General features: G+C 60.3%; 1 protein-coding gene across 1 annotated transcript in view; it reads right to left on the bottom strand.

The window, feature by feature from the left end:
* Positions 1 to 22682, bottom strand: part of CASTOR2 (cytosolic arginine sensor for mTORC1 subunit 2) — a 51219-nt gene extending 28537 nt beyond the window's left edge. The window contains exon 1 of the mRNA XM_045992597.1: positions 22386 to 22682. Coding sequence (XP_045848553.1) covers positions 22386 to 22498 — 113 coding nt within the window. The 5' untranslated portion in view covers positions 22499 to 22682. The remainder of the gene's footprint in view (positions 1 to 22385) is intronic.
* Between the last annotated feature and the right edge of the window lie 1412 nt (positions 22683 to 24094).

Raw genomic sequence — 24094 nt, 5'->3', positions numbered from 1 at the left:
ATTCCCACAAGCGCCTCCCTCCCTCCCTCTCGGGACTCCAGCTCATTCTTGGCTTCCTGGTCTTAACTACAAACAGGCTTAAGTTTCCAACATCCTAAAAAAAAGTCTCCCTCATCCCCATCTCCTCCCCAGGCCATCACCTTCTTCCTTCCCCTCCCCCAGCGGGTCACCCCCCCCCCCCCCCCCCGCTATTGTCACTGGCCAGCCTCTGCCTTAGGAAGGATCCGGCTCAGTTCAGCAACGACCCCCTCCCCCTTCTCTCCCACCCTCCTGTCCTTGCCCTTGATCGCTGGACCCCACCCGGGCGGCCAAGGCCTTCCCCTGGACGTGGAATCTACCCCGCGGCCTCCAACTTCTGACAGTGACGCCCCTCTTTCCTTTTCTGTAATTCTGTAATTCTTCTCTTCCTCTCCCCGATGAAGGTGGCTCTCGGGGAGGGGGGGGTCCCGCCAATTCTGCCCCTCCCAGGGTGCCAGCTGCCGTGGTCCAAGCTATCTTCCCAAGCTTCCAATGTGCACCTCTTTGCCTGCACTGCCTTGGTCTCCCTTCACACACACCCCCCCCCACACTCTGGGGGAGGAACTGCTGATCCCATTTCACAGATGGGGAAACTGAGGACCGCAACCCGCCAGGCGGCCAAGACGGCTGCAGGTGACCTCATCCTGACAGCGTGCCCCTCCGTTAAGTGCACCACAGTCCTTGAGCCTGGAAACCCGCTGCCATCCCCTGGGGCTTGGCCGACAGCGGGTCACCAGGGCAGAGCTGAGGCCGGGGGCTGCCCCTACCTGGGGGCCGGGAGGCTGAGTCATCTCAGAGAACATTCTCATTTTCCACTGCTGTGGCGCCTGTTATGGAAAAGCCCAGCTGTCACTGGAAACTCGATCTGTTTACTCTCGGATTCCTAACCCAGCAGAGCGGGGCCCTCACACCGGCCTCCCCTCAGCCATCCTGGCAAGCCCTGGCCAGTCGGAGCCCTGTTCCGGCGACGGACCTCAAGCAGGAGGCAAGGGGCAGGGCGGGGGCGGGGGGGCGTTGCCGCCAGGAAGGGCCCGTTTCCAGATTTCTTTTTTTTTTTTTTTTTCCGTTTCCAGATTTCCAGGTAAACTTGTCTAGCAGACCTGCTCCGAGGGCTCCCATCTGTGAGGTCCGGTCAGTGAGCAGACGGAAGGGAGTTGGAGGGTTTAATTTGTGGGACAGTTTACAACAGGTTCCCCACTGAAGCCACAGAACAGGGACGCTCCCGAAATCCCCCAGACAGGGAGGCGGAACACCGCGGGGGCACAAAACAGGGCTGGAGGGCTGACTGTGTGTCACCTTTCAGTAATGGACTCTGGAGAGATGGAGACCCAGCTCCCGTTGGCATACCCCTAGGCAGGGGACGCTCACTCCTTTTTGAGGCGATTCATTTCATCCTGGGGTAGCTTATTTCTAGAAGGTTCTATCAATGTGGTCTCCATTTAACTGATACCCAGCTGGCCTTAATTCTGTCCTTCAGGGACCCCCGGGCATTTGCTCCGGCTGCAAAAATGGCAGGGACGAGGTCCAGTAGGACCGTCATCTCTTCCCACAGCGGGAACAGGGGTGCTGGGCACTGCATGCATTGGACTTAGCTGTCAGGCTCTAAAAGGTACAGCTGAAGTTGTAGGGCCCAAACTGAAAACCAGAGAGATTGGGGCGGGGGGTGGCACCAGCCTCCCTTGCGGGATGCTTAGGCCCTCCCCCCCCAGTCAGCTGCCCAGCCAGAGGGAGAGCCTGCCTGCAGGGCAGCGTCCAACTAAGAAGCCTCTGCTCTCCCCTCGCAGGGCTGCGCGTTTCTGCTGGGCGTGCAAAATTCCCCTGGACCGTGTCACCAACAAGGAGGTGACTAGGGAAACCAACCGTCTTGGTTGGCCTGGGACTGTCCCAGACCGGGCACTCAAAGCAGGCAGAATCACAGAGAGACAAGCGAGGTCGGGACAGGGAGTGGGCAGGAGAGGGTCATGGGCGACGGGGACACTTTGCCAGGGGTGAAGTGGGGGCACTTTGGGCACGCCGGGTCTTTCGTGGGTGTTGGCCTCCCCAGGGGCGGCCGGGCTACGGGAACGCACAGAGCCACGGACGTCTGATCTGTGATGCCCCACATGGCTGGCACGTCCCCACCAAAGAAGAGCAGTTTGGGGGGGGACACAAGCTGCTTTTCTTGCTCGGGTTCCCCCTGGGTCTCCTTCACGCCGCGACTGAGCAGCCAGGCCACGTGGTCTGCCTAGAGGCAGCCACGTGGTTCACGCCCCTGGGTGGGCCTCCAGGATCCCCCCGGACACAGGTTTGAGGGAAGGCAGTGAGGAGGTAATGTGCTGATGAGAAGGAAACATTCTGCAAAGCCCCTTGGCGATGTCCCTGTCCGGGAGCCTGAGCCAAGCAGCAGCTCCAAATGGCCCTCGTCGTTTTGGGCGAGACATGCTTTTCATGAGATCAAAGCGGGGCTTGGATCATCATTTCCTACACCTTTTTTTTTTTTCTTACCCCAAACTCTTCCAAAACTGCGGCACAATTTACTGTAATGAAACGTACAGATTTCAGGGCTGTGGTTGGATGAGCTGTGACAAACGGGTATCCCCGCGTCCATGCAGGCCGGTTGACACACGAACGTTCCCATCACTGCAGGGTCGTGTCTCCCCTCCTGTCAGCCCCTCGGACCCCCGAGAGGCAGGCCCAGCTTCTACCCGCACGGGACGGACTGCTTCGTGAGCCCGATCGCCGTGACCTCGTACTGTGGGGACCGTTCTGGGTCTGGCTCCCTTGGTCCAACGTATTTTGAGACCAATCTGTTTCGCTTTATACAGCTGGTGGCTCTTTTTACTGCCAAAAAGATATGCATGTTTATATGGTGGTGTGGTTGAACCGTCTACACCCGTCCACGCTTTGGAACACGACGCTGGGCGGCGAAAAGGAAGCCCCAGAAGGCGACGCACAGCCAGACTCACTTTTTCAGATAGATGCCGGGGAGCACGCTGTTTGCAGAAGTCAAGGGGAAGATAAGCGTGGGTAGACGGCAGCTACCATCCGTGTCAGGTCGCCGTGGGGGTGCTGTTCTTCAAACAAACAAAGGTAAAGTAAAAGCAGGACCCATTCGCCTGTCACGGACCGAGGATGATGAGTCATCGAATTCTGTGCACCCAAGTCCATTAAAAAAAAAAAAGCTTTGAAATGTACCAGGCAGGGTTGAAGGGGCGGGGGTGGCAGCCGATCGGGTTTGTGTGTGTGTGTTTTTTTTTTAAGATTTTCTTCCTGCATCTCCCCAAGAATCTCCCTGTTCAATCTCTGCACACCCCTCTCTGCTCCTGCTTGGGTCCCGTCTTCTCTCGGGGCGGGGGGAGCTCAGGCTCCATTCGCCGCAGTCCAAAGCGGGGACCCTGGGGGATTCCGGGATGCAGGTGCTGGACACGGAAACCTGTGAGTTTGGCCACGTCGGACAGGCACTGAGGCAGACTCCCAGCCCCCGTGCCCCTCCAGCTGGGAGCCCTGAAGGACGGTCGGGAGCCCAAGGAGGAGCTGTGGCCAGTCCCCACTGCCTTGACAGAGTCCGGGGTATTTGCCCGAGCCCCCCCAAGGTCGGGGGCTGAACACAGGTGCACCCGCAGGGCTTCCAGGGACAGGAAACCAAACAGGGTGGGAAAGAGGATGGGAGGAGGCCCTCGATCAAGGAAGAGCTTGGAAATGTCTAGAACAGAGATTACACTCGGAGGCCAGCTGGGGCAGGTAGCTGAGATCCTCAGGTGAGGAGAACCGGGGCTGAGTAAGCCACGCTTTGCCTATGACACCCAGGGACGGTCTTCACCTGCACCAAGACACAGGGAGGTCTCTCACTCTGCTTTTCTTCCTTGCACTTTTGGGTGAGAAGAACAGAGACACAATTTTTCTGTACCCACGAAACTCACTGGGCATGACCCGATGACAAACGGGCCCAGCACCTGGTCTCGTGTGAGGGGCCACGGGGGAGGCTGCCTTGGGTTGGGGAGGGTCCCTCCCTGCCAGAGAAACTGTTACCCCGTGGGCCCTGGGTCTCAAGATCCTCCCAGTGTTTCCAGGGAAGACGGAAATCCAGAGTTTCATGAGCTCTCTCAATGTTTAAACATCGCTGGTATAACTTTTTAAAAACACACTGGGTGGGCCAAAGAAAACACGTCTGGCCTCCAAATACCTCGTTTTCCCTTCCCAAACCCCAACCGTTCTCAAGTGTCTGGGGTTTAGGGTTTAAGGGGAGTCAATTTCCCGGATGGCAATGGGTGCCCTGGGAGTGGCCGCCGTGGGGTCTGCACCTGGAGCTCTGGTTGGGGGGCGGTCCTCAGAGCTCCCCGGGGCTGCCTCCGAGGAGGGGTTGGGAGTCGGCTACGCAAAATGTAAACCGGAGAAAACAGAGTGGCCTGTGCCAACCGGCCAGCTCTGGACCCTGAGTGGGACTTTCCGCCGTTCGCTGCCCCAATGGGCCTGCCTCCCTCTGGACCTCTGTAGTGCCCAAGCCCAGAGTCTGGGCAGTCACACCTCAGGGCCGCTGTCACCGTCCTGGGAGGGCCTGCGGTTGGGAGTCAGGAAGGAGTGTGAGCTCCGATCCCCCAGACCTCCTCCCTGCAAGCTGGGTCGCCCTGGGCTCGTCCTGTGCCTCCCTGTGCTCTGGGCTGGTATCTTGTGGCTCCCCAAGTCGGAACACGTGGCCTGTCCACCACGGTTCCACGGCCCAGGGCTGTCTGCCGGGGAGGCGGAGGGGATGATGTGTTTATATAAGGGGGCGGGTGATGCAGGGAGGAAGCAGGGATGAACAAATGGTGGATGCTGGGAGGGAGGGTTCTGGGGCAGGGAAGGCTTCCTGGAGGTGGTGTTGGGTGCGAAGCTGAAAAGCTAAGTCTGTGTGTGGCTGGTGGTTTCCCAATGGAACTGACTCCCACCAGCCTGGCCAGGCAAGGCCCAACCACAGCAATGGACACCACGCACAACTGCCTGTTCTGTCTAGAGGGCCACGATGCAGACCTGACCTCAGGGATGGCAAACATGGCCAGGTCTGACCCTCTGAGAGCACGCCTGAACCAGGCCAGCCGCTGCCACGACAGACCCAGCATTCTCTCTCGCTGCCCAAACGAATCTTCTAAACCCTAAACCAGGGCTGTCTGGGAGTGCTTCCGGGACCGTGCAAATGTCCTGCGCCCACACCGTCCAGCTCCACAGCCACTGGCCACACGTGGCTATGGAGCCCTTTGGGAACAAGGCTAGTGCGGTGAAGTTTTGGTTCGATCTGATGTTAATCAATCTGAATTTGGACAGCCACGTGTGGCTACAGGCTCTGAATGTGGACCGGGCAGTTCCGGAACTCTGCGGTCCTCACTTGCTCAGAGGCAAGCAGCCTCCACCTGGAGCCGGGCCCTCGTCCTCCCCCCGGGCCGCTGTGCTGTGGTTGAGCCTCACGCCATCGGCTCCCGGACCATTCCAGGCTTGGACTGCACCCCTGGCTGCACGACGTTGGGAGCCTCAGTGCAGCGCTTAGGAGCAAAAGCCCACTCCTGGCATGACGCGGGGTTTGGAGTGTGATGCTCGTGCTACCATGTTTCCCAGGACAGTCCCCGGGGACAGCAGTGGCACTGAGCGCTGTTTAAGGAGCTCAGTCTTCAGCCAGGGACAGAGGGCAGGAACACTGTTCGCTGTGCCTCTGAGCCCTGAGCTCCTGCCTCTCTCTTCACCCTCCCATTACCAAGGCTGGGCACACTGAGGCCAGGACCCAGTCCCGTCAGCGGTGGAGGAAGGTCTGAACAAGCCTCGAGTCTGGGCTCCTTCCACTAGTCCTCCTTGCGTGGGCTCGGGAAAGTCGGGGAGCTGTATGGGGGACACAGAGGTCCCGAACAAAGCCCCTGCCACCGGGCGGCTTGAAACAGAGAGGCCTCGCTCCCAGTTCCGGAGGCTGGAGGCAGACGGAGGTGCTGGTGGGGTGTCTGGAGAGAATGCTTTTCCTGGTTTGCTGTGGCCACCTTCCCGCTGTGAGCGAGATCCCTGGTATCACTTCTCACAGGGACACTCATCGTATGGGGTCAGGCCGCCACCCTCCTGACCTCATTTGACCAAAATTCCCTCCAAATACAGTCCCGGCCTGGGGTTAGGGCTTCAGCATATGAGTTTTGGGTGGACATAAGCAATCGGCCCACGGCATCCACGAAGGCTACTGAGAAGACGCATTGGTGAGGGAGGTGGACAGAGGCCCCACAAAGAAGAAGAGTAAAGGGCTGAAATGCGGAAAAGGCTCTGAAAAATGGTGTGGGACAGCTCCCAGGGGACAGGTGGGACCACCATGCACCACGGCCGGTCAGTCCGGTCTTTCTAGGATTCCGTCCCAAATCCATGAAATGAAATCTGAACCGAAGGCGGTCCAGGAATGAGTGAGTCCTTGCGCTGTGCGTCCTCCTCCACTGGGAAGGCAACATTTACCCCAATGATGGGGGGAGCCTTCGGGAGGGGACAGGAGGGGGTGGACATGACCCCTCTGTCCTCAACCCACGGCCCTGCCCCTCCCTGCTCCCCTGCACACAGCCCACTGGGCTGATCTCTCCGGCTGCCTCGGCCACGTGGGCCCAGTCAGAACTGGCTTTGCTTACTACCTGGACCCCTGAACTTTCTGGAACATTCAGGCACCTGGCCCGGGGCCAGGCGTCAATCAAAACACGCCTACGGAACTCCCACGGGGTCCCACTTCAACACGGACGCCCCCGGGGGCCGCTCACCCACCACGACCCAACCTCCCCCCAGTACCTCCCTAAACGTCACTTTCATTAAAATGCTCACTTGGCGATGGCCAACATCCCTGGGGCCAAATTCCATCTGCCCAAGTCACTGAGACAGATGGGGGAGGGAGGAAGGGAGCCGGCAGTGACAGGAAAGAGGTGAGAAAGTGCAGGATGTGGGCAGTATCAGCCCATCTTGCAGATGAAGGAGCCGAGGCCCAGAGAGGTCAACGGCCTGACAGGCTGTGAGCTGGTAAGTGGACAGAATGGGCCACGTGTGAGCGCTAAGTGCTGGTGGTGGGCGGAGTCAGGAGACCCTCTTGGCCCCAGAGGCTGGGCCCTCCACAGCACCAATGTCCTCTCTGCCTGCACAGGATGGGGGTGACCCCAGGGCTAATCGTCTTTGGCAGGAGTGAGGCCCCCGAGGCTGAAAGGGGCCAGAAACTGCTTACTCACTGCCCTGCGGTGGGCAGGTGTTTCTACGGGTGCTGGCATCTATTACCTCTGGGGACAGCTGGAAACTGCACGCAGGCCCTGGGGACGGTGCTGCTCGGGGGCCCAGCCGGTCCCCGAACCTGCAGCCTGGAGGGGCTAAGTGTGGCAAGAGGGTGGGACGGCTGGGGTGCTGGTGCCTCGCACGATTTCCAACAGAACTCAGGATCTGGGAGGGGGTGGTCCGGGGCAGAGGGACCCAGCTTCGAGGGCCGGCTGAGTGTGGGTCTGGCCACAGAGATGCGCAAATACCCACCCCTGGGAGCCAATACGGTCAGGGCTTTCAGTGTGCTGGCCGACTTCAGGCTGGACACGCTGGTGGTGGGCGGTGGGGGGAGGGCAGGGAGCGGGAAGACCCTTAAGACTCCACAGCCCACCGGGGTCCTGCGAGCTAGCTGAAGAGGGAGGATGGACAGTGACGAAGAACCTAGACAAGAGGGCGGCCAGGCACCTCGGGGCCCGCACGCATGAGCAAACACACCCGGGTGCCCCCAGAACAGAAGGTGACATCAAGGGGGGCCTTCCACCCCCGGGCCGTGGGATGACAAGATGGGTGGTAAGGCCGTGGGAAGCAGGCCCTGGACACCGGCCGGCCGTGTAAACTCAGAACCCGTCTCCGCAGGGACTGCGTGAGGACCTCGCCGACGCAGAGCCTCCGGCCCGGGGTTTGGCTTCTGGACCTCCGCGGGCAGACACAGCTCCGAGCATGCAGAGGGAGGTCCCGGCCCCGAATGATGTGTCACAGCATTAACGGTCGTCGTCAACAACAACAAAAGAGGACTGGGGACAAATGTCCATGGCGGGTGACCAGTCAGGGATATGAGCGTCACTGTTCTGTGGCTCATGGCGCAACAGTTCAAATGAGGGACAGGCGTCTCTGCGAAGACGAAAGTCGGCTGAAAAAGCCAGAGTGGGACAGGAAGCAGGGAGCGTGGTTTAACACCAATTTATGCTTTAAAAAAACACGGGAAAGAACAGATATGCAAGTTTATATATATCTGTCTCCCCAAGAATCCCCATCGCCGCGCACCTCGCTGTCTGTGGGGGCAGGAACAGGGCTGGAAGGGAGCTTTTGCCGGGCACCTTGGTGTATCTTTGAATCCTAATGAATTGTGAATTTATGATCCCCCCCAAAATTGACAGTGAGAAAAGACAACAAAACAGTGAGGTCAGGAGGCCTTCCTGGAGGAGGAGGAGGTGGGACCGGGGTGAACTGCAAAGGCAGGGAGCAAGAGCGGGTGTGCTGGAAGGTGCGGGAAGGAGGGAGCGTGGTCAGAGGCATGGCGTCAGGAGCCAGCCGTCCACCCGCCCAGTGACACTGACAGTCAGTCCCTGCCCGGAGCCCAGGGCCATCCCAGCCACGAGTGACGCCAGGAGCATGGAGGGGGCTCCCCGCCTCTCCCAGGCTGGGGTGCGGCACTTCTCCGCCATCCGCCACCTGCTGATCGGGGGACTCTGACTCATCTAACAGGCCAGGTGACCGCCCCTGGTGCTTTTTGCTTTCTCCGGCTTCAGGGGTCCCAGGAGAAGCTGCCGGGTCACTCCCTGGGAAGCCTGGGCCCTATAAGGGTGGGGGAAACCATAAATCTAAGACCCGCAGGCTTCACGGGATGATGGATGCCCACACAAGTCTTCCTGGGGCCCAGCGGCTGCCCAGCCCCCTACGTGGAGACTAGAGCCCCAGGCCCAGCAAGAGAAGCCGCAAACAGCCTGTCGGGGGGGAAAGAGCAGCTCCCAGAGCCCCAGACCTTCCGGGGAGCACCCGAGGATTATGGCCCTGCATCGGTGGGTGCCTTGATCCTGGACTTCCAGACCCCAGATCCGCACGCGAGACCGGTCTCTTCCGTGGGCCGCCCGGCCTGGGGCTCTTCGTTACTGCTGCCCGGAAGACAGATACAGCTGACCCAGCAGGGATTCAAACTCACATCCATCCACACGGCAGGACTGGCCTGTCCCCACCCAGCCACACCCCCTCCCCGGACCTTCTTCTCTTCCTCCCTAGCCCAGACAGGTTGCTCCTGTCATTCCGTCTGCATTTCCGTGTTAGCATTTTGTACGTGTTACTGTGCTAAAAGGCGCACACCACAAAATGTGCCGTACAGGAATAAACGCACTCGCATTATTACGTGGCCGTCACCGCCGTCCACCCCCATGACGCTTTCCGTCTGGTGAAACTCAGGCTCTGTACCGTTTAGACAGGGACTCCCCGCTCCCCCTCCCCCAGCCCCTGGCACCCACCCACCCCGCGGCTTTCCGTCTCCACGAATCCGATGGCTGCCGGGCCCCTCGTGTGGGGGGATCACTCGGTGCCTGTCCTCTTCTGGCTGATGGAGTCCGCTGAGCGTGACGTCCAGGCTCACGGGCCGCAGCAGGTGGCAGAATGCCCTTCCCTTCTGAGGCCGTACAGTACTCCACTGTGTGCACAGGTCAGGTCGCTCACGCGTTCGTGGAGCCGCAGGCCCGTGCAGCGCGCCCACGTTCCAGCGACCAAGAACGCGGGTGTGGGAACAGCTCTTTGAGAGCCGTGCTCTCCGCTCTTCTGCGTGGAGAGCCAGAAGTGGGGTTTGGCTAGCCTACACTTCCCATACTGTACTCTTCCTCGCTGCCTTTTCTACCAGGCCCTTCCCCAAGCTGTGCTTGTCCTGGTCTGTCCTCCCCTCCCCGGGGAGCCTTCTCCGGCCCTGGCATTAGGCCAATGACTGGATCCCAACCAAGGAGCGTGGACACAGCCCTCCAGCTCCTCCCTCATCCCCTCACGCTGGGCCACTCTCTCCAGCCCCCACGCTGTCCAGCCCCCACGCTGTCCCACACGGCCCAGGCCACTGTGCTGTCCACACATGCTGTTCCTCCTTCGTGGAAGTCCCCTCCCCACTTAATGCTTCAAGCCTGGCTCAGAGCCATCTCTCCTGAAGCCCTCCCCTGCCTGCACAGCCTCAGGACCTCCTCCTACCCTGTGCCTTGGGGACTTCCCTCTTTGAGACGACGGGTGTGATGGGGGTTGCAGAGGTGTCTCCCTCACCTGGCTGTCCACCCATGCAGGGATGGGGTCCGAGTCCCCACGGCACCAGCATTCACCCAGGCTTGGCATCACGACTCACCTGTGAACTGGTGGAGGAGGAGAGGGCCTCGGAAGCCTCGGGGCCAAGGGCCCACGCCAGGTGTAAGGAAATCACAGACAGGAAGAACGAACCTTCTCCAAGGGGGCAGCCTCTCCCCTCCCCAGCCACCGTCCAAAGGGCCAGATGCCCCTTTGGGGTGACAGACGAGCCCTTGGGGGGCTGGAAAACAGCACTGTCTTACTACAAGCTCACCCAGACTGCTCCCACGGGGCCCTCCCTCTGTCCTTGCCCTTCGAGGGACAAGGGACGAGGCCGTGGAAGAGACCTGCCCCTCATGGGACACACAGCAAGAACCACGGGTGATGCGAGAGAACTTCCTTCTATGGGAGGAGGCAGGGGTCCTGGCTTTGGGAGACAAGCACTCCTTGGGGCCTTAACACGGCATTTTTCCAGTGACTTGACTCTTCTGGGACATTCTAGTGGCGCGACTGGGGTGCGGAGCGGGTCCACAGCAGGGTGGATGCGGTGGGAGCGGAGAGGGGCCACATCTCTGGGCCCCACGACCACGGCGGCCCCAGACTGGGACCACGCGCGGCCCCCGGACGCGGGTGCCGGCACCTTCTCTATTCGGCGGGAACGGACTACAGGTGGTTAAACCAGGCTAATTAGGACTGAAGAGCTGGGGGGGGGTGGCCAGAGGGAAGCTGAGGGGGTCCCTGTGAAAGGCTCTCCTCTGAAGAGAATTTGGAGAAGAGCAGATAAAACGAGACCGTGGTTTTGCTGGCTTCAGGCGCGGGTACTCCCAACTTCTGGGCCACCCGCTGGGGGCCCTCAGAGGCCCGGCTCCAGGCGCTGATGTGAAACCTGGTCATTTACAGGTGACCCTGTAAGCCCTCTGGCCCCCTCGCTCCCAACGGCAACACTCTGCGTGGGCAACCTGTCCCCAAAGGATCGCTTAGCTCTGGGGGGTCCTACGGGGGGGGGGCGGGGGTCCAGTTCTCCCAGCAGGGCACCAGGGGAGACCAGAGTCAGAGACAGGTCCCGGCTCCTGGTTCAGAGGGCGGGGGCGGGGGGCTGGTGGGCATCTCCGGTCCCTGAGTGACCTGCCCCAGCCTCACCCCTAAGGCAATTAAGGGGGGGTGGAGTCCAAAAAGCCTCCTGACTTCTCCCACCCCCACTTGGGCCCGACCTTCTAGGCTGTCTTCCACACGAGGACCCCAGGGCCAGGCGGGGGACAGGGGACTCAGGCAGGGGGAGCACGCAGGGCAGACTAGAGGTTGTCCCTGTCGGGGAACAGGGCACTGCAGGGGGACGGGCAGCAAGAAACAAGCAGGGGGGAGGCTTCGGGAGGCTGAGTGCAGAGGCCGAGGCCCCGAGGGCCACAGTTAGCCCCAGAGTGGGCCACACACGTGCAGGCCTTGGGATCAGATAACTGGGCAGCCGCCCCCTTGCCGACGCCGACAGTCCAGCCCCGGGCACTTCGGTCCTCCATAAACATCCGCCCGGTTCCACCAGCTTCCCTCGTGTCGGGCACCTAAGTCCACGGCATGAAATTTCCCCGCCATCCTCGCCGCAGCCTGGAGACTGAGGCCGTGCTGTCCATCTTAAAGATGAGGACACCGAGTCCCCTGCGAGGCAGCTGACAACTTGCCGGTGTTCACACAGCAGGTTAGCAGTGGCCTTGGACTGACCGTGGCAGGCACGTCCCTGAGAAAGGGCTGTCAGGGGTTAATGGGGAGGGGGAGGAGGGCGTGGGGCCCGGGCAGAGGACGGCCGCGAGCAGGGGACCGGTGAGATCCCCACCGCGCTCCGTGTGTCACCCGGGACGTGGCGCTGAGTCCCGGGCAGTGGGTGGGCTCCCCTTCCTTCCCACGGAGCCGCGGGGGAGGGGAAACGGCACACAGTAGGCTCTTTAGAAAGATCTCTGGGGTTAAGCTTTGTCGTGAAGCTCCCCGTATCGGTCACTGCCTCGGTGACTTTTGAGCCCCGAAGGAAAAAAGACTGAACTTGGGAGAACAAATTTCCACCCCGTCCTCCCGGCTGGAGAAAGGGAGTCAGCGATGGGGTAGGGAGGACGTCAAAAGGAAGGCGGGCCTGGCGGAGGAAGGCAGAGGCCCAGAGGGTGGAGGGGAAAGTCCGGGGCAGTGTCCAGGAGGCCCTGAGCTGGTGTCAGGGGAGACCCAGCCTGGGAGGGGAAATGAACCGTACCTCGAGCATGAGCCCCTCGTTGGAGCCCAAGACATGGCCGGCCGGCGCAGAGAGGGACAGCTGACCTGTCTGCGGCCTCCTCTCCGGATCCTTCCCTGCTCGTCTCCAGGCAGCCCCCAGCTCAGGTGGGCGAAGGAGCGCAGCCCCCTCCACGGACACCTCACCAGAGCCTCCAGGTGTGGCCGCCTCCTGAAGCCCGCCAGCCCGGCGCCCACTGCTCAAGACCGCGGCCAAGCAGCAGGCACGTGGGAGCTGTCTCTGAGGGCCCCAGGAGCCACCAGGAGCCACACAGGAGCTTCCTCCCCCCTCCACTCCCAGGTGTGCCTGTGTCGGTGACACCGAATTCCCATAAGCTCAGGACCCACGGGACCAGGAGGGCTCTTAGATGGGCCTGCCCCAGGCTAGGTGCTTGTGTGCGCCACCACGTCCTGTAATCCTCTTTGCCCCCGAACCAACAGGAGGTCCCTGAGACTGGTGTCGCCCAGTAAGGGTCTCCGGGCTCCTCCCCGCACTAAGGTAACTGGTTGTGTGGGACTCTGTGGGGGCGCAGTCCGCGGCGCTGGGTTCAAGTCCCTCCACCTCAGGTATGTGAAACGCCATTGCGTGGCACGACCGGGGTGGAAGGCAGCCTGGGGCTTCCTCAGAACGTCACACACAGAGCCAGCTTGGGACCCCCGTGTGACCACTACTCCTCCGCGTACGCGCACCCAGGAGGAACGACCACACATGTCCACACAACGCGTGCGCACAGATGTCCCCGGCAGCGTGACTCACCCCAACTCAAACGTGAACGTGATCCAAGCAACCATCTGGGGACGAACGAACAAAAAGCAGCAGAACCACCAAGGGAGTACTACTCGGTCGTAAAAAGGAACGGCGTCCCGCCACACGCCACGACTGGAGGGAACCTCGGAAACATGACGGGAAGTGACAGAGGCCAGTCTCATGAAGAACCACATGGTCGGCCGGCATTTAAATGAAATGTCCGAAGAGGCAAATCCGCAGAGACAGTAGGCAGCCTGGTGTCGCCACGGGCCGGGGGTGACGGCTTAGTGGGTATGGATTCTCGCGGGCGATGAGAATGTTCTGGAATTAGGCTGCACAACGCTGTGAATGTACCAGACACACCTGAAGGGAAACCTCGAAGCGAGCCGACGGTATGGTACGTGAACCATATCTCAAGAGAGCTGTTATAGCTCAATAAAGCAGCTCTATCTCAATAAAGCTGTTATGAAAAAGACCCAGCTCTTCCCTTACTGGTTTTTGGGATCTTGGACAAGGAAGTGAACTGTGTGGTGCCTCAGTGTCCCCAGAGAAATGGGCTGGTCACACACGTGGACTGTGGTGAGGACCAAGTGGGCTGCCCTGGCTCACCGCCTTCCAGCTGCCACATTGCCCTTTGGTTTTCACATGCTCTCTAAGTTTCTACGGCCTTTTTTTTTTTTTGTAAAACATACATAATATAAATCCATCTTAACCATTTAAAAATAAAAAGATTTTAATTTATTTATTTGAGAGAGTGCGTGAAAGCACAAATGGGGGGCAGAGGGAGAGGGAGAAGCAGACTCCCTGCTGAGCAGGGAGCCTGGCCCAGAGCTCCATCCCAGGATTCTGAGATCATGACCTGAGCTGAAAGCAGACACTTCACCGACTGGGCCACCCAGGAGCCCCGATCTTGACCATTTCTAAGGGTAGAGTTAGGTAGTGCTACGTGTATCGCACATGGTCGCGCAGCTGATCTCCAGAACTCTTTCCATTCTGCAGAACAGACTTAAATAGCCACCAGCAACAACGTCCCCACTCAGTGCCCCCACTCCCCGGCCCCTGGCAGCCACCATCCTACTCTCTGCATCTAGAAATCGGCCTACTCGAAGTATCCCATGTAAGTGGAATCATGAAGTCTTTGTCGTTTTGTGACTGGTTTCCTGCAGGGGGGGTAATGTCCTCAGGGTTCATCTTCGCCGTAGCAGGGGTCAGAACCGGCTTCCTTCTGAAGTAATATTCCACTGTACGTACGCATCACATTTGGCCCCCGGATGGACACGAGAGGTGTCACCTTCGGGCTACTGTGAATTCCACGGGCAGACACGTGAGTGGACAAGTAAGACCCCAGGCTTTTAAGCACAGATCTCAGAGGTTGGAGTATATCGAAGAGAGTCTATTTAAGGAGCATAAGGCATCTAGAGGTAAGTTTCCCCTTAAACGTTTAACTGAACATGCTCCCAGCAAACACACCCCCAAAACTAGTGTATTGTCAGCTGCTGGACATTTCCCAGGGCCTGTCCGCTTGCCGGACAACCAGAATCTCACTGCTCCAGGCCCCGGTGGGGCTGGGTCCTTGTAGCAGAGGTCATTATAAGGAAAAAAACCTGTTAGCTGTATGCAGGCTCTGCAAAGACCAGTTCCGTCCTTTACGACCGCTCTGGTCCCATGGGAGACACATCGGTACCACAGAGCATTGGTCCCAAGGCCTGGCCACACACATGGAGTGAGGAGAGGGGACCGGTCCTCCTAGCCTGTACCCCGCAGCCCGAGTGATTCCAGGAAACCATGCACCCAGCCCAGGGGGGCTTCCTGGAGAAGGTGATGCTTGAACCAAGTCCAAGAGTCATCTCTGTGCCCCCGCGAGGGCTGTCAGGTCGGACTACCGATCACATGTTCTGGTTTGCCCTGTTGTCCAGGGTAATTATCTTTAGGGCTCCCTGTTATTCTCAAGAGTGTCCCCGTGTGGATGATAAATTATATGGTCCCTGTATTAGTTACCTATTGCCTAACAAATCACCCCAAAACTCAATGGCTTGGAAGAACAACAAACTTCTCTCTCTCTCTCTCTCTCTCAGCTCCTACAGTTGAGGAATTTGGGTGCGGCTCCACTGGGCACTTGTGGCTGGGGATCTCTTAGGAGGTCACGGTCAAGGTGCTGGCTAAAGCTGAGGTCAGTGGAAGGCTTGCCCGGGGCAGCAGTCTGTTTTCCAGGTGGCTCGGGCACAGGCTGTCAGTGGGAGGCCTCGATCCCTCTCCACACGGCTGCTTCTGTGTCCCCGCGGTGTGGCAGCTGCCCCCACGGAGCAAGAGATCCGAGAGAGACAGGGAGACAGAGACAGGGCGATACGGCCAGGCAGAAGCCACCCGCTCACGCCCAAAGGCCCACACCATCACCTCTGCTCCCTGGAGGAAAGCCACTAACCTAGACCCTGCTTAAAGGTGGGGCGCTCTAGCTCTCAGAGGAAGGGTGTCAGAGGGTTGGGACAGTTAACAAAATCATGGACACGGAACAGAGCCAGGGAGGAGAGAAGAAATCAGATTAAGGAATGTTCACAACGCCCGCTGAGAAGCAGGGGTCGTCACAGAAGGGCTCTGAGCAAAGCAGAGCCCCAGCACCAAACTCTAGTGGGGCAAGCAGAAGCTGTGCCCAGCTGTCCCTTTCCTCCGGGTCTTTGGGGCCTTCACCCACTGTCTCTGGTGGGGAATGCACCTTTCCTTCCCACTGGATGGAGGCTCTGTGTGTGTTCCCCGCTGGGCCGGCCTAGAGCAGGTGCATCGTGCAGGGTTTCTGCGTGGACAGCCGAGCCCAAGCTGGGCTCACACCCGGGGCTCGGCCTGGTGCTCTCCACCCACACCCTCCCCTGCCCCAACTGTGCCCACCCACTCCTGCTGCCCGAGGACCTGTCTTCCTTCATCCCCAGCACCTCTGCCTCCTGACGTTTTCCCATTCCACCTAGACTCGGCTCACACGCTGCCACCTCCTCCAGGAAGCCTTACTTGCTTGCAGGCCTCTTGCAGAGGCCCAAGTGACCTGTGTCCCCAGGTAGGTTCCTGGAGGGCAGCGAAAGAACCTCCCCTCGTTAGCATCAGTGCATGCGGGCGCGGAGCCGTAAAGCCTCCTAACCCTGGGCTTTTCTAACTCGGCCGTGGCCTTGGCCAGCTGAACCAGGGCCCCTGCTCTCAGCGAGCGCCGGGTGGAGCTTATAGTGGACCAGGCTCGGTGGAAGTGCTTGTCCGTCTCACAAGTCCTCGCAAGAGGCCAGGCAGCAGGCGTGATCGTTATCTCTGTTTCAGAGGTAAGGAAGTAACAGCCCAGCTAAGTCAAGCAACTGGCCTGAGGTCGCACAGGGTGGCGCCGGGATTCTGCCCCAGGACCCGGGTGCCAGGGCCCTCTCACCGTGGCCACTGGTCCGTCTTTCCCTAAACTGGGATCAAGCCGGGTGCAAGCTGGGTGGGGGGTGGGGCTCAGCCCCGTGCACTCAGGAAACCAATGGACTTTGGATGGACTGTTTGCGATTCTGAGCTTTTTTCCCCCCATAAATGGCCTGAAGTCTTGAGTGCTCGCTGAGGCTTGCAGGCAAGATTTCCTGCAGGCGACAACACGCACGCCCGCCCAACTGCGGGCCACGAGGCACCAGGGACCAGCAGACTGTGGGTCTGGCCCAGGTAGGCAGTGTGGGTCTCTGTGGGCATGCGCTTACCTCATACTCACCGAGGTGCTTTCCTGGCCAACCAAATGAGATGGACTTTCTTTCTAGAGTGGACTTTAAAGATAATAGCATTTTACTGGCAAAAAAAAAAAAAAAAAGTGTGTTGCAGGTTCCTGCAACCTGAACGGACTCTGGGATAATGACCTTGCCCTGTCCCCCTTTATGGTGACGGATGAGCTCTCAGCAATACCTCTGCTCGCGGCCCCTGGGGATGGGGCAACCCAGCCGGTGGGCTCCTATGCCTGGCTGAGTGGTCCCTGGGACAGTTTTTTTTGTTTGTTTTAAGATGATCTTTATTCATATGGGAGAGAAAGAGACAGAGAGAGCACAAGCAGGGGGAGAGGCAGACAGAGAAGCAGCTCCCCGCTGAGCATGGAGCCAGATACAGGGCTCGATCCCAGGACCCTGAGATCATGACCTGAACAGAAGGCAGACGCTTAACCATCTGAGCTGCCCAGGTGCCCACCAGGACAGGTCTTACTGTCTTAATTCCTGGGTTCAAATCCCAGGTCTGCCACTTCTGTGTGCCCCAGGGTACTCAAGTTCCTTGCTGTCCTTATCTGTAAAATGGGAATATCCCAACTCCAACTTGGTTGGCTTTGTTGTTACTATACACTTATTATATGTGGCCAGCTTGCTCCAGTTTCTTCTTGGAGGGCTGCAGGGAGGGACTCTGAGTCCCACAAGAGCAGCAGGAGCTTCTGCCTGCCCCGGCCCCCCCGGAGCCCCCAGGCAGCAGCTCCCCCCCTCACCCCCTGCAGCGGTGGGTCCTGATTGGTCTGTGATGGTCTCATTCCCTGAGCCAGGGATTGGTGCAGGCCTGTCCATGTGACCCGGTTCTGCTCAATGAGACGAAGTCTGTGCAGGAATGGGGTGTGCTCCTGGAGAGGTTTCTGAGACACTCTGGACGCAGGGAGCCTTTCCCAACACCGGGTTTCCGACCGATGGCCAATAAAGCTTACAGCAGTCTGGGGCCATTGCAGAGGGAGCCACACTGCCATGCCAAGGATGGCCAAACACAGACAGGAAGCCCTGGGTCCTTGAGGACATCATCAAGCCTTTAGGTTACCACACTTAGAGCACCTGACTCTCAGCCTCTTATCACACAAACCTATCAAACTTAGCCAGCAAAGTGAAGGGTTTTTGGTATTTGCAACCCAAAGCATCCTGCTGATATTGCGGGGTTGGTCCCATCTCTTCTGCTTGAGATTAAGCCCATCAGACAGGAGGAAGGGTCTGAGCTCAGTCAGCCTGTGCACCAGGGAAGACTTCCTGGAGGAGGTGAACTGGAATCCAAAAGAATGAGCAGGTAGATAAAGGGAGCAGGGCAAAGGGTAACATTCCAGGCAGCCAGAACAAAGGCGTGAGGTTGCAGAGGCCACAGTGTGTGTGTATGTGTGTGTGTCTGTGTGTCCATGTGTGTGCACGCAGGTGAGAGTCTGTGTGGCTGGGAGCCGGGGAAGGTGAGGCTGGAGAGCCAGAGGTGGGGTGGGCTGTGGGGGGGCCCTCAGCTAGCCTGTAGAACCTCAGGCTATCACAAGGACAGAGGACAGGTTCTGTGGGTGGTCTTGATTTTGTTCACCCACGGTCTTGCCCTCCAGCTTTGTGCCTAGAATGAGTGGCCTTCAGGGGTCCAGCCATACCCAAGTGCTGCGCTGAACCTGGGGCAGGGGCAGGGGTGCCGGGCGCAGCTTCTCTGGGTGTGCTGCTGCCCGCCGTGCCTCTTCCAGCCGCCAGGGCGCTCACAGGAGGCCCTGGCTGAAATCTGGGTCACTCCACGCACGAGTCGGACATCTATCAAACGGGCGGTTCCTAAGTACCGACAAAGCAGTGTGCTAAGCGCCGCGGAGAAAGGACCTGGTTCAAATCCCAATTCTGTCTCTTCCCAGCTGGGTGACCTTGAGCAAGCCACTTTCCTTCTCCAAACCCGGCACCTTTACCACTTTGTGGGAGATGGTGAGATCAACGGGTGGCTCGCTTCTCCCGGGGGCTGGCTGGGCATGGGCGTAAGCAGTGGGGAAAACAGTGCTCAGAAAGCTTCCTGGGGGTAAGGCTTCCCACCTGGGTGGGACAATGAGAGGCCGACAATATGCTGTGACAGATAGCTGAGCAGCGATGGAGGTTCTGGGGAGGGAGCATCTGAGTGGGGCGGCGAGGCAGTGCAAAACAGAGCCGGTGGGTGAGATGGGCCGAGCGTTCCCGGAGAGAAAAGGTCCACAGAGGCAGGGCGGAAAGGACACAGAAAGCCTGTAGCTTCCATTCCGTGTCCCCGAAGCCTTTAGAGCTGTGTGCTGCCCACAGAAGAGCTGGACGGACTGCTGAATACGGGCGCTGTTTGAACCTGTAATAGCAAATCTCTGAGTTGAAGCCAGAAGATGCAGATTCAAAAACCTCGCCTCTCCCGCTCACCGCGTGACCTTGAGCAAGTCATTTCACCTTTGAGCCCCAACCTCCTTCTTTGCAAACGGGTATTAAACCCAGGTCACAGAGCTCTGCGGCGGGGTGTGTGGGATCTAGGAGCAGGATCCCTTTTCCCACCTAGCTCATTCCTATTTTAAAGCCCTAAGATCCAGGGCCACCTCCTCCAGGAAGCCTCCCAGGCTCCCTCAGGCAACGGCAATCCCCCAGACCTGTCTGCTACCCCAGCTGAGGGATATCTTCGCATGGCTCAGACTCGGCTGCACTCTCACACAGACAGCACCTTCCAGTGCCTTGTCCTTCCCCAAGGCTCCACCCAGGCAGAAATAAGAGGGAAAGAGTGATTCAGTCTGCTAGGGGCGAAGCAAAGCGGGGGGTTCCGGCAAGGTTCAGGGGTGATATCACTAGATCTTGAGGGGTGAAGAGAAACTTACTGGGAACGGGACCCGCTTCCAGGCAGAATCAGAAATCTGAAAGCACAGGGGTGTGAAGGGAAGGCTAAGTAAACTGTGGCTCACCAGAGTCTCTGCCTTGAGTGGCCGACGATGAGGATTCCGGGTCTAGATTCCACCGGGCCCGACGCCATGCCAAGGATGCGACCCTACAGTACGCGGCTGAAAACTTGTGACCCGGCAGCACGGGGACACTGAGGGGTGTGTGTGTGTGTATGGACTGGGCGGGCTAGCCTGAGCTAAACTTAGGTCGGGGGTGGGGTGGGGAAAGTGACAGGCTATGGGCCACCACTCGTGGGAGAACCAAACAGGAGCAAAAGTTCGCCCTGGAGGACTGATTCTTCAAAACGCTCCAGGAACACATCCACACTGGCCCACCCCTCGCTAAAAAGCCAGCGCCCACAGACACTGCATGCTACACAGGGCAGCCCTGTGAGATCAGGTGGGGGAGGCGGGTCTTCATCGCAGGGGGACAGAGTGAGGGCCCGGAGGAAAGGGACCCTGCCACAGTCACGCAGGCAGTGCGGGGCTGGCCACAACCTGAGGCCAGCGGTGCGGCCCAGAGTGCAGGGGAGGCAGGCCTCCAGCTGTCTGACAAATGTGCTCAGCACCTTCCAGAGCCAGACCCTGGAGACAAGGAGGTGACCTTAGACCTGTGAGTCATCTTGAGCTTGGACTGGACACCTGGGCCACAGACCCGTGGCCTCCAGCAGGGGAGAGAGAACGGGGAACTCAATGAGGGGGAGGTTTCCTGTGGTCAGGAAGGTCAGCAGGGGCTCACCACTGCCCCCTCCCCCCCGGCTCCCGACAACCCCCCGTGTCTATCTGTCATGTCAGTCTCCTAAACTGGGCCCTGGGGTGGATGCTGGAAGAGGGCCAGTCCCTACACAAAGGTCGAGGGGCAGAGGGAGCGGCTCTCTTGCTGCCTTTCTAAGAAGCCCCCAGATGCCCCCTCCTCCCAGCACCCACCCAGGCCCCGCTCAGCCGCAGCCTGAGTCATCATCCCCGTTTGAATGGTAGCCGACAAATCAGCCGGGGGGCTGCCTGGGGCCGAGGGCCAAGGGTTGGAAAAACAAGGCCGGTTTCTCTTACCTCCAACCTTGGAAGCTCAAGACAGGCTAGGGGGTGGGGGGCAGAGGGCAGGTAGAGGCGGGATGGGGGGTGTCAATGGAGGGGGGGGTGTGGGGGGAAGGAAAGGTTCAGAATTTGAGCTGCTGGCTTTTGTTTTCAAATGACCTGTTTAATAATTACCTTTGCAATCGAAGGAGCCAGGGCTTGGGGAAGGAGAGGGTTTCAACCCTCCATACCCCACCGAGCAGCCGGAGAAGAAAGTAAACAAGATACCACCAGCGGCTCTAGAGCTCCTTCCCGCAAACAATGGCGGGACTGAGCTGCCCGCTCAGACACACACATCAAAGTGAGATTTCCAGGCAAGAACTTTAACAGGCAGATAAGAGGCTGGGACCGAATCATTTCCCTGCATCCCCAGAGCTTCCCTGAGCTCTGAGCCCAAGGCGGGCAGCCTTAGGGGGCCGGTCATTTCAACCTTAACCTTGACCTGGAATATAGTCATTCATTTTGCAACCAGGGAGAACCACCTCGGCCGGACCCCGGAAAAACCCAACCAGCAACAATTTCGCCCTTTGACTGGTCACAATGCAATGGTGGACAAACAAGGGATTTAAGTTACAGGCGGCCAGCTCGCGCTCACACTCCACTAGGCTCCTTCAAAAACACACCCCACCCCAGGCATCCACCGGGGCTCACAAAGTCAGAGCCTGCCCTGGCAGTGGGAAAATCCAACTTGGTCTTTTCAAAGGTGGTTGCTGCTTCCCCAGTCTCCCAAGGCCTTCAACTATTTCCCCCTGCAGCATCCAAGCCCAGCCTCGAGGCTGAGCCATAAACACGCCTGCTCCTCCCCCTTCCACGGTTCGGCAACACCCCCCCTCCCGTCCCCACCTTCCCGGACCTGGAGGAGAAAGCAGCCCCGCGACCCTCTCCCGCAGCCCCTCCCGGGCCCTCCCCCGGCCCCCCGCGCCGGCCGCAACCCTCGCAGGCACCTCGAGATAAACACCCACTAATGATTTTACGATTTTCTGCTCTGGGGAGCCGCGCTCAGCAGAATCCCTCCCCCGGCCCCGGCGCCGGGGGCCGGCCCAGCCGAGGCATGGGGGGATGGGGGCGCTAGTTTGTTTTTGCCACGGTCGCGTCCCCACACCTGTTTTTCATTCATTCGTTCGTTCGCTCATTCATTCCCGGGCTCGTGCCTGCAGCCTCCCGGCCCTCCGCATCTCCGGGAGGGGATGCGAGGGAGGGGGCCGCGATGGGGTGGGGGGGACAGCGGCGGGGGTGCACTGCGGGGGGGGCGGCTCGGGGTGCAGGGACCCCGCTGGAGGGCAGACCCGGCGGCTTCGCCGACAGCAGGCGGGCGGCGGGGCGGGGGCGCCCCCCGGGTCTCGAAGTTGTTTTCCGCGGCTCGGCGGCCGCCCGGGTGCGCCCCTTTGTCTGCGCCCGGCCGGCGCCGCGTCCCCGCGCGCTCACCTGGTCTTGGAGGACAGGAAGGCGAGTTTGATGAGGCCGTAGGTGAAGAGCGGGATGCTCTCCTTGGCGACGCTGGCAACTTGCAGCCGGTGCTCCAGGATGTGGAGTTCCATCGTCCGCCCGCGCTCCGCGGCGGCTCATCCGCGGGGGGCGAGCCGCGGCCCCCGCCCCCTGCGCGCCCGGCCGGCACCGAGCGCCGCGGCCGGTCGGCCCGGGGGGGGACCGGGAGCTCGGCGCCCGGCGGCCCCGGGGCGGACAAAAGGGAGGCCCGCCGAGCCGCGAGGAGCCGCGAGGGGCCGCGGGCGGCGGGCGGGCGGCGGGCGGGCGGCGGGCGAGGGCGGCAGCGCTGGCGGAGCGGCGGCGCGCGGCGCCCGGCGCGGGGAGCAGCTGGTGTTCGCTGTAACAAACAACTTGCCACTCAAACGCCGGCCCGCTGCGCATGCGCCGCCGCCGCGGGGCCTGCCGGGACTTGTAGTCGCGCGCGGCCGGGGCTGCGGGGGCTGGGCGGCCGCGGGAAGGCGGCACCGTGCGCGCCTGCGGGGCCGCAGGGAGCGGGGGGTGCGGGTGCGGGGGGCGCCGGGGGACCGGCTTGGGCCTAGCTGGCTGCGAGCTCTCCCCCCGAGGTCGGGGCCGCGCGCCCCGGGGGAGGAGGCCCGGGCCGGGGAGGGGCGAGATTGGGAGACCCGCGGTCGGAGCGCCCCGGAGCCGCGCAGACTCGGGGGCCGCGGACGGAGGTGGCGCCGACGGCGTCTGGCGCGGGAACGGGGAGTGCCCGGAGGAACGGTCCTCCAGGCGGGGCGCCGCGGGCTGCGGGGGAGCTGCCCGGAGGGGGCGGGGCGCGGCCCGAGGCCTTCCCGGAGAAGGAACAGCGCGTCCGGAGCGCAGAGCGTGAAAGCCCCGCCGCGCGCTGTTGGGCTTTGCTGGAGCGGAAAATGGGAGGGAGGAGAGGCGAGAGATAAGGCAGGCGTCGTCTCCAGGAGTCCGGTCGAGAGGGGTCCCGGGTGCGGATCTAACGAGGCGGCTGCGGGGGCGGGTGACGGGGACCGCGACGGCCGAATTAGCGAGCAGTCTGCCGCGGTCCGAGGGGTCATTCCCACCCCGGGGCCCCCGCGGTGACCCGCCGTGGCCGGCTGGTCCGGGATGGTCTAGGTGAAGGCTGCTGGTGCTTCTCCCGGGGGCACAGTGACCTGGGGACAGGGTGGGTCAGGTTGACCTGCTGGGGCAGGCCGTAAAGGCTCTTTCTGGGGGAAAAGTCCAGCGATGCCCCCCCACATGCTCTCTCCAAGCCGGCCTCTGACCGGCAGGAACGTAGGAGGCTCCCTCATTTCCACAAAGGGGTGTGAAACCTGCAATGGGGTACCTCCTCCAGCCGGCCGATCCCCTTCCCGCTTTGTTTTCACTGAAGAATGTATCACCCTGTAATAAAGAATATATTTACTTTTTTTTTTTTTTCTTTTTTGGTTGGTCTATCTCTCTCTTGCAGAATCTCACCTCCATGACGGCACTGACTTTTATCTGTTCTCTGAATTCCCACTGCTTGCGATGTGGCTGGCCTGTGAGACACAGGCGTTTCAATATTCGTGGAGTGTACAAATGCAAGACCTATTCTTTCGGAGTCTAGGGGTCGTTCAGGGCCCAGGCAAGTAATAGAGACGTGTGAACCAGTTGGGTATCAGACAGTCCTAAGTAGAACAGGGGAAGGGATGCCT

The sequence above is a fragment of the Meles meles genome, chromosome 21 (assembly GCF_922984935.1).
Source record: "Meles meles chromosome 21, mMelMel3.1 paternal haplotype, whole genome shotgun sequence".
NCBI lineage: Eukaryota > Metazoa > Chordata > Mammalia > Carnivora > Mustelidae > Meles > Meles meles.
Note: the sequence above shows the minus strand (reverse complement) of the source record. Positions and strands in the feature narration are given on the sequence as shown.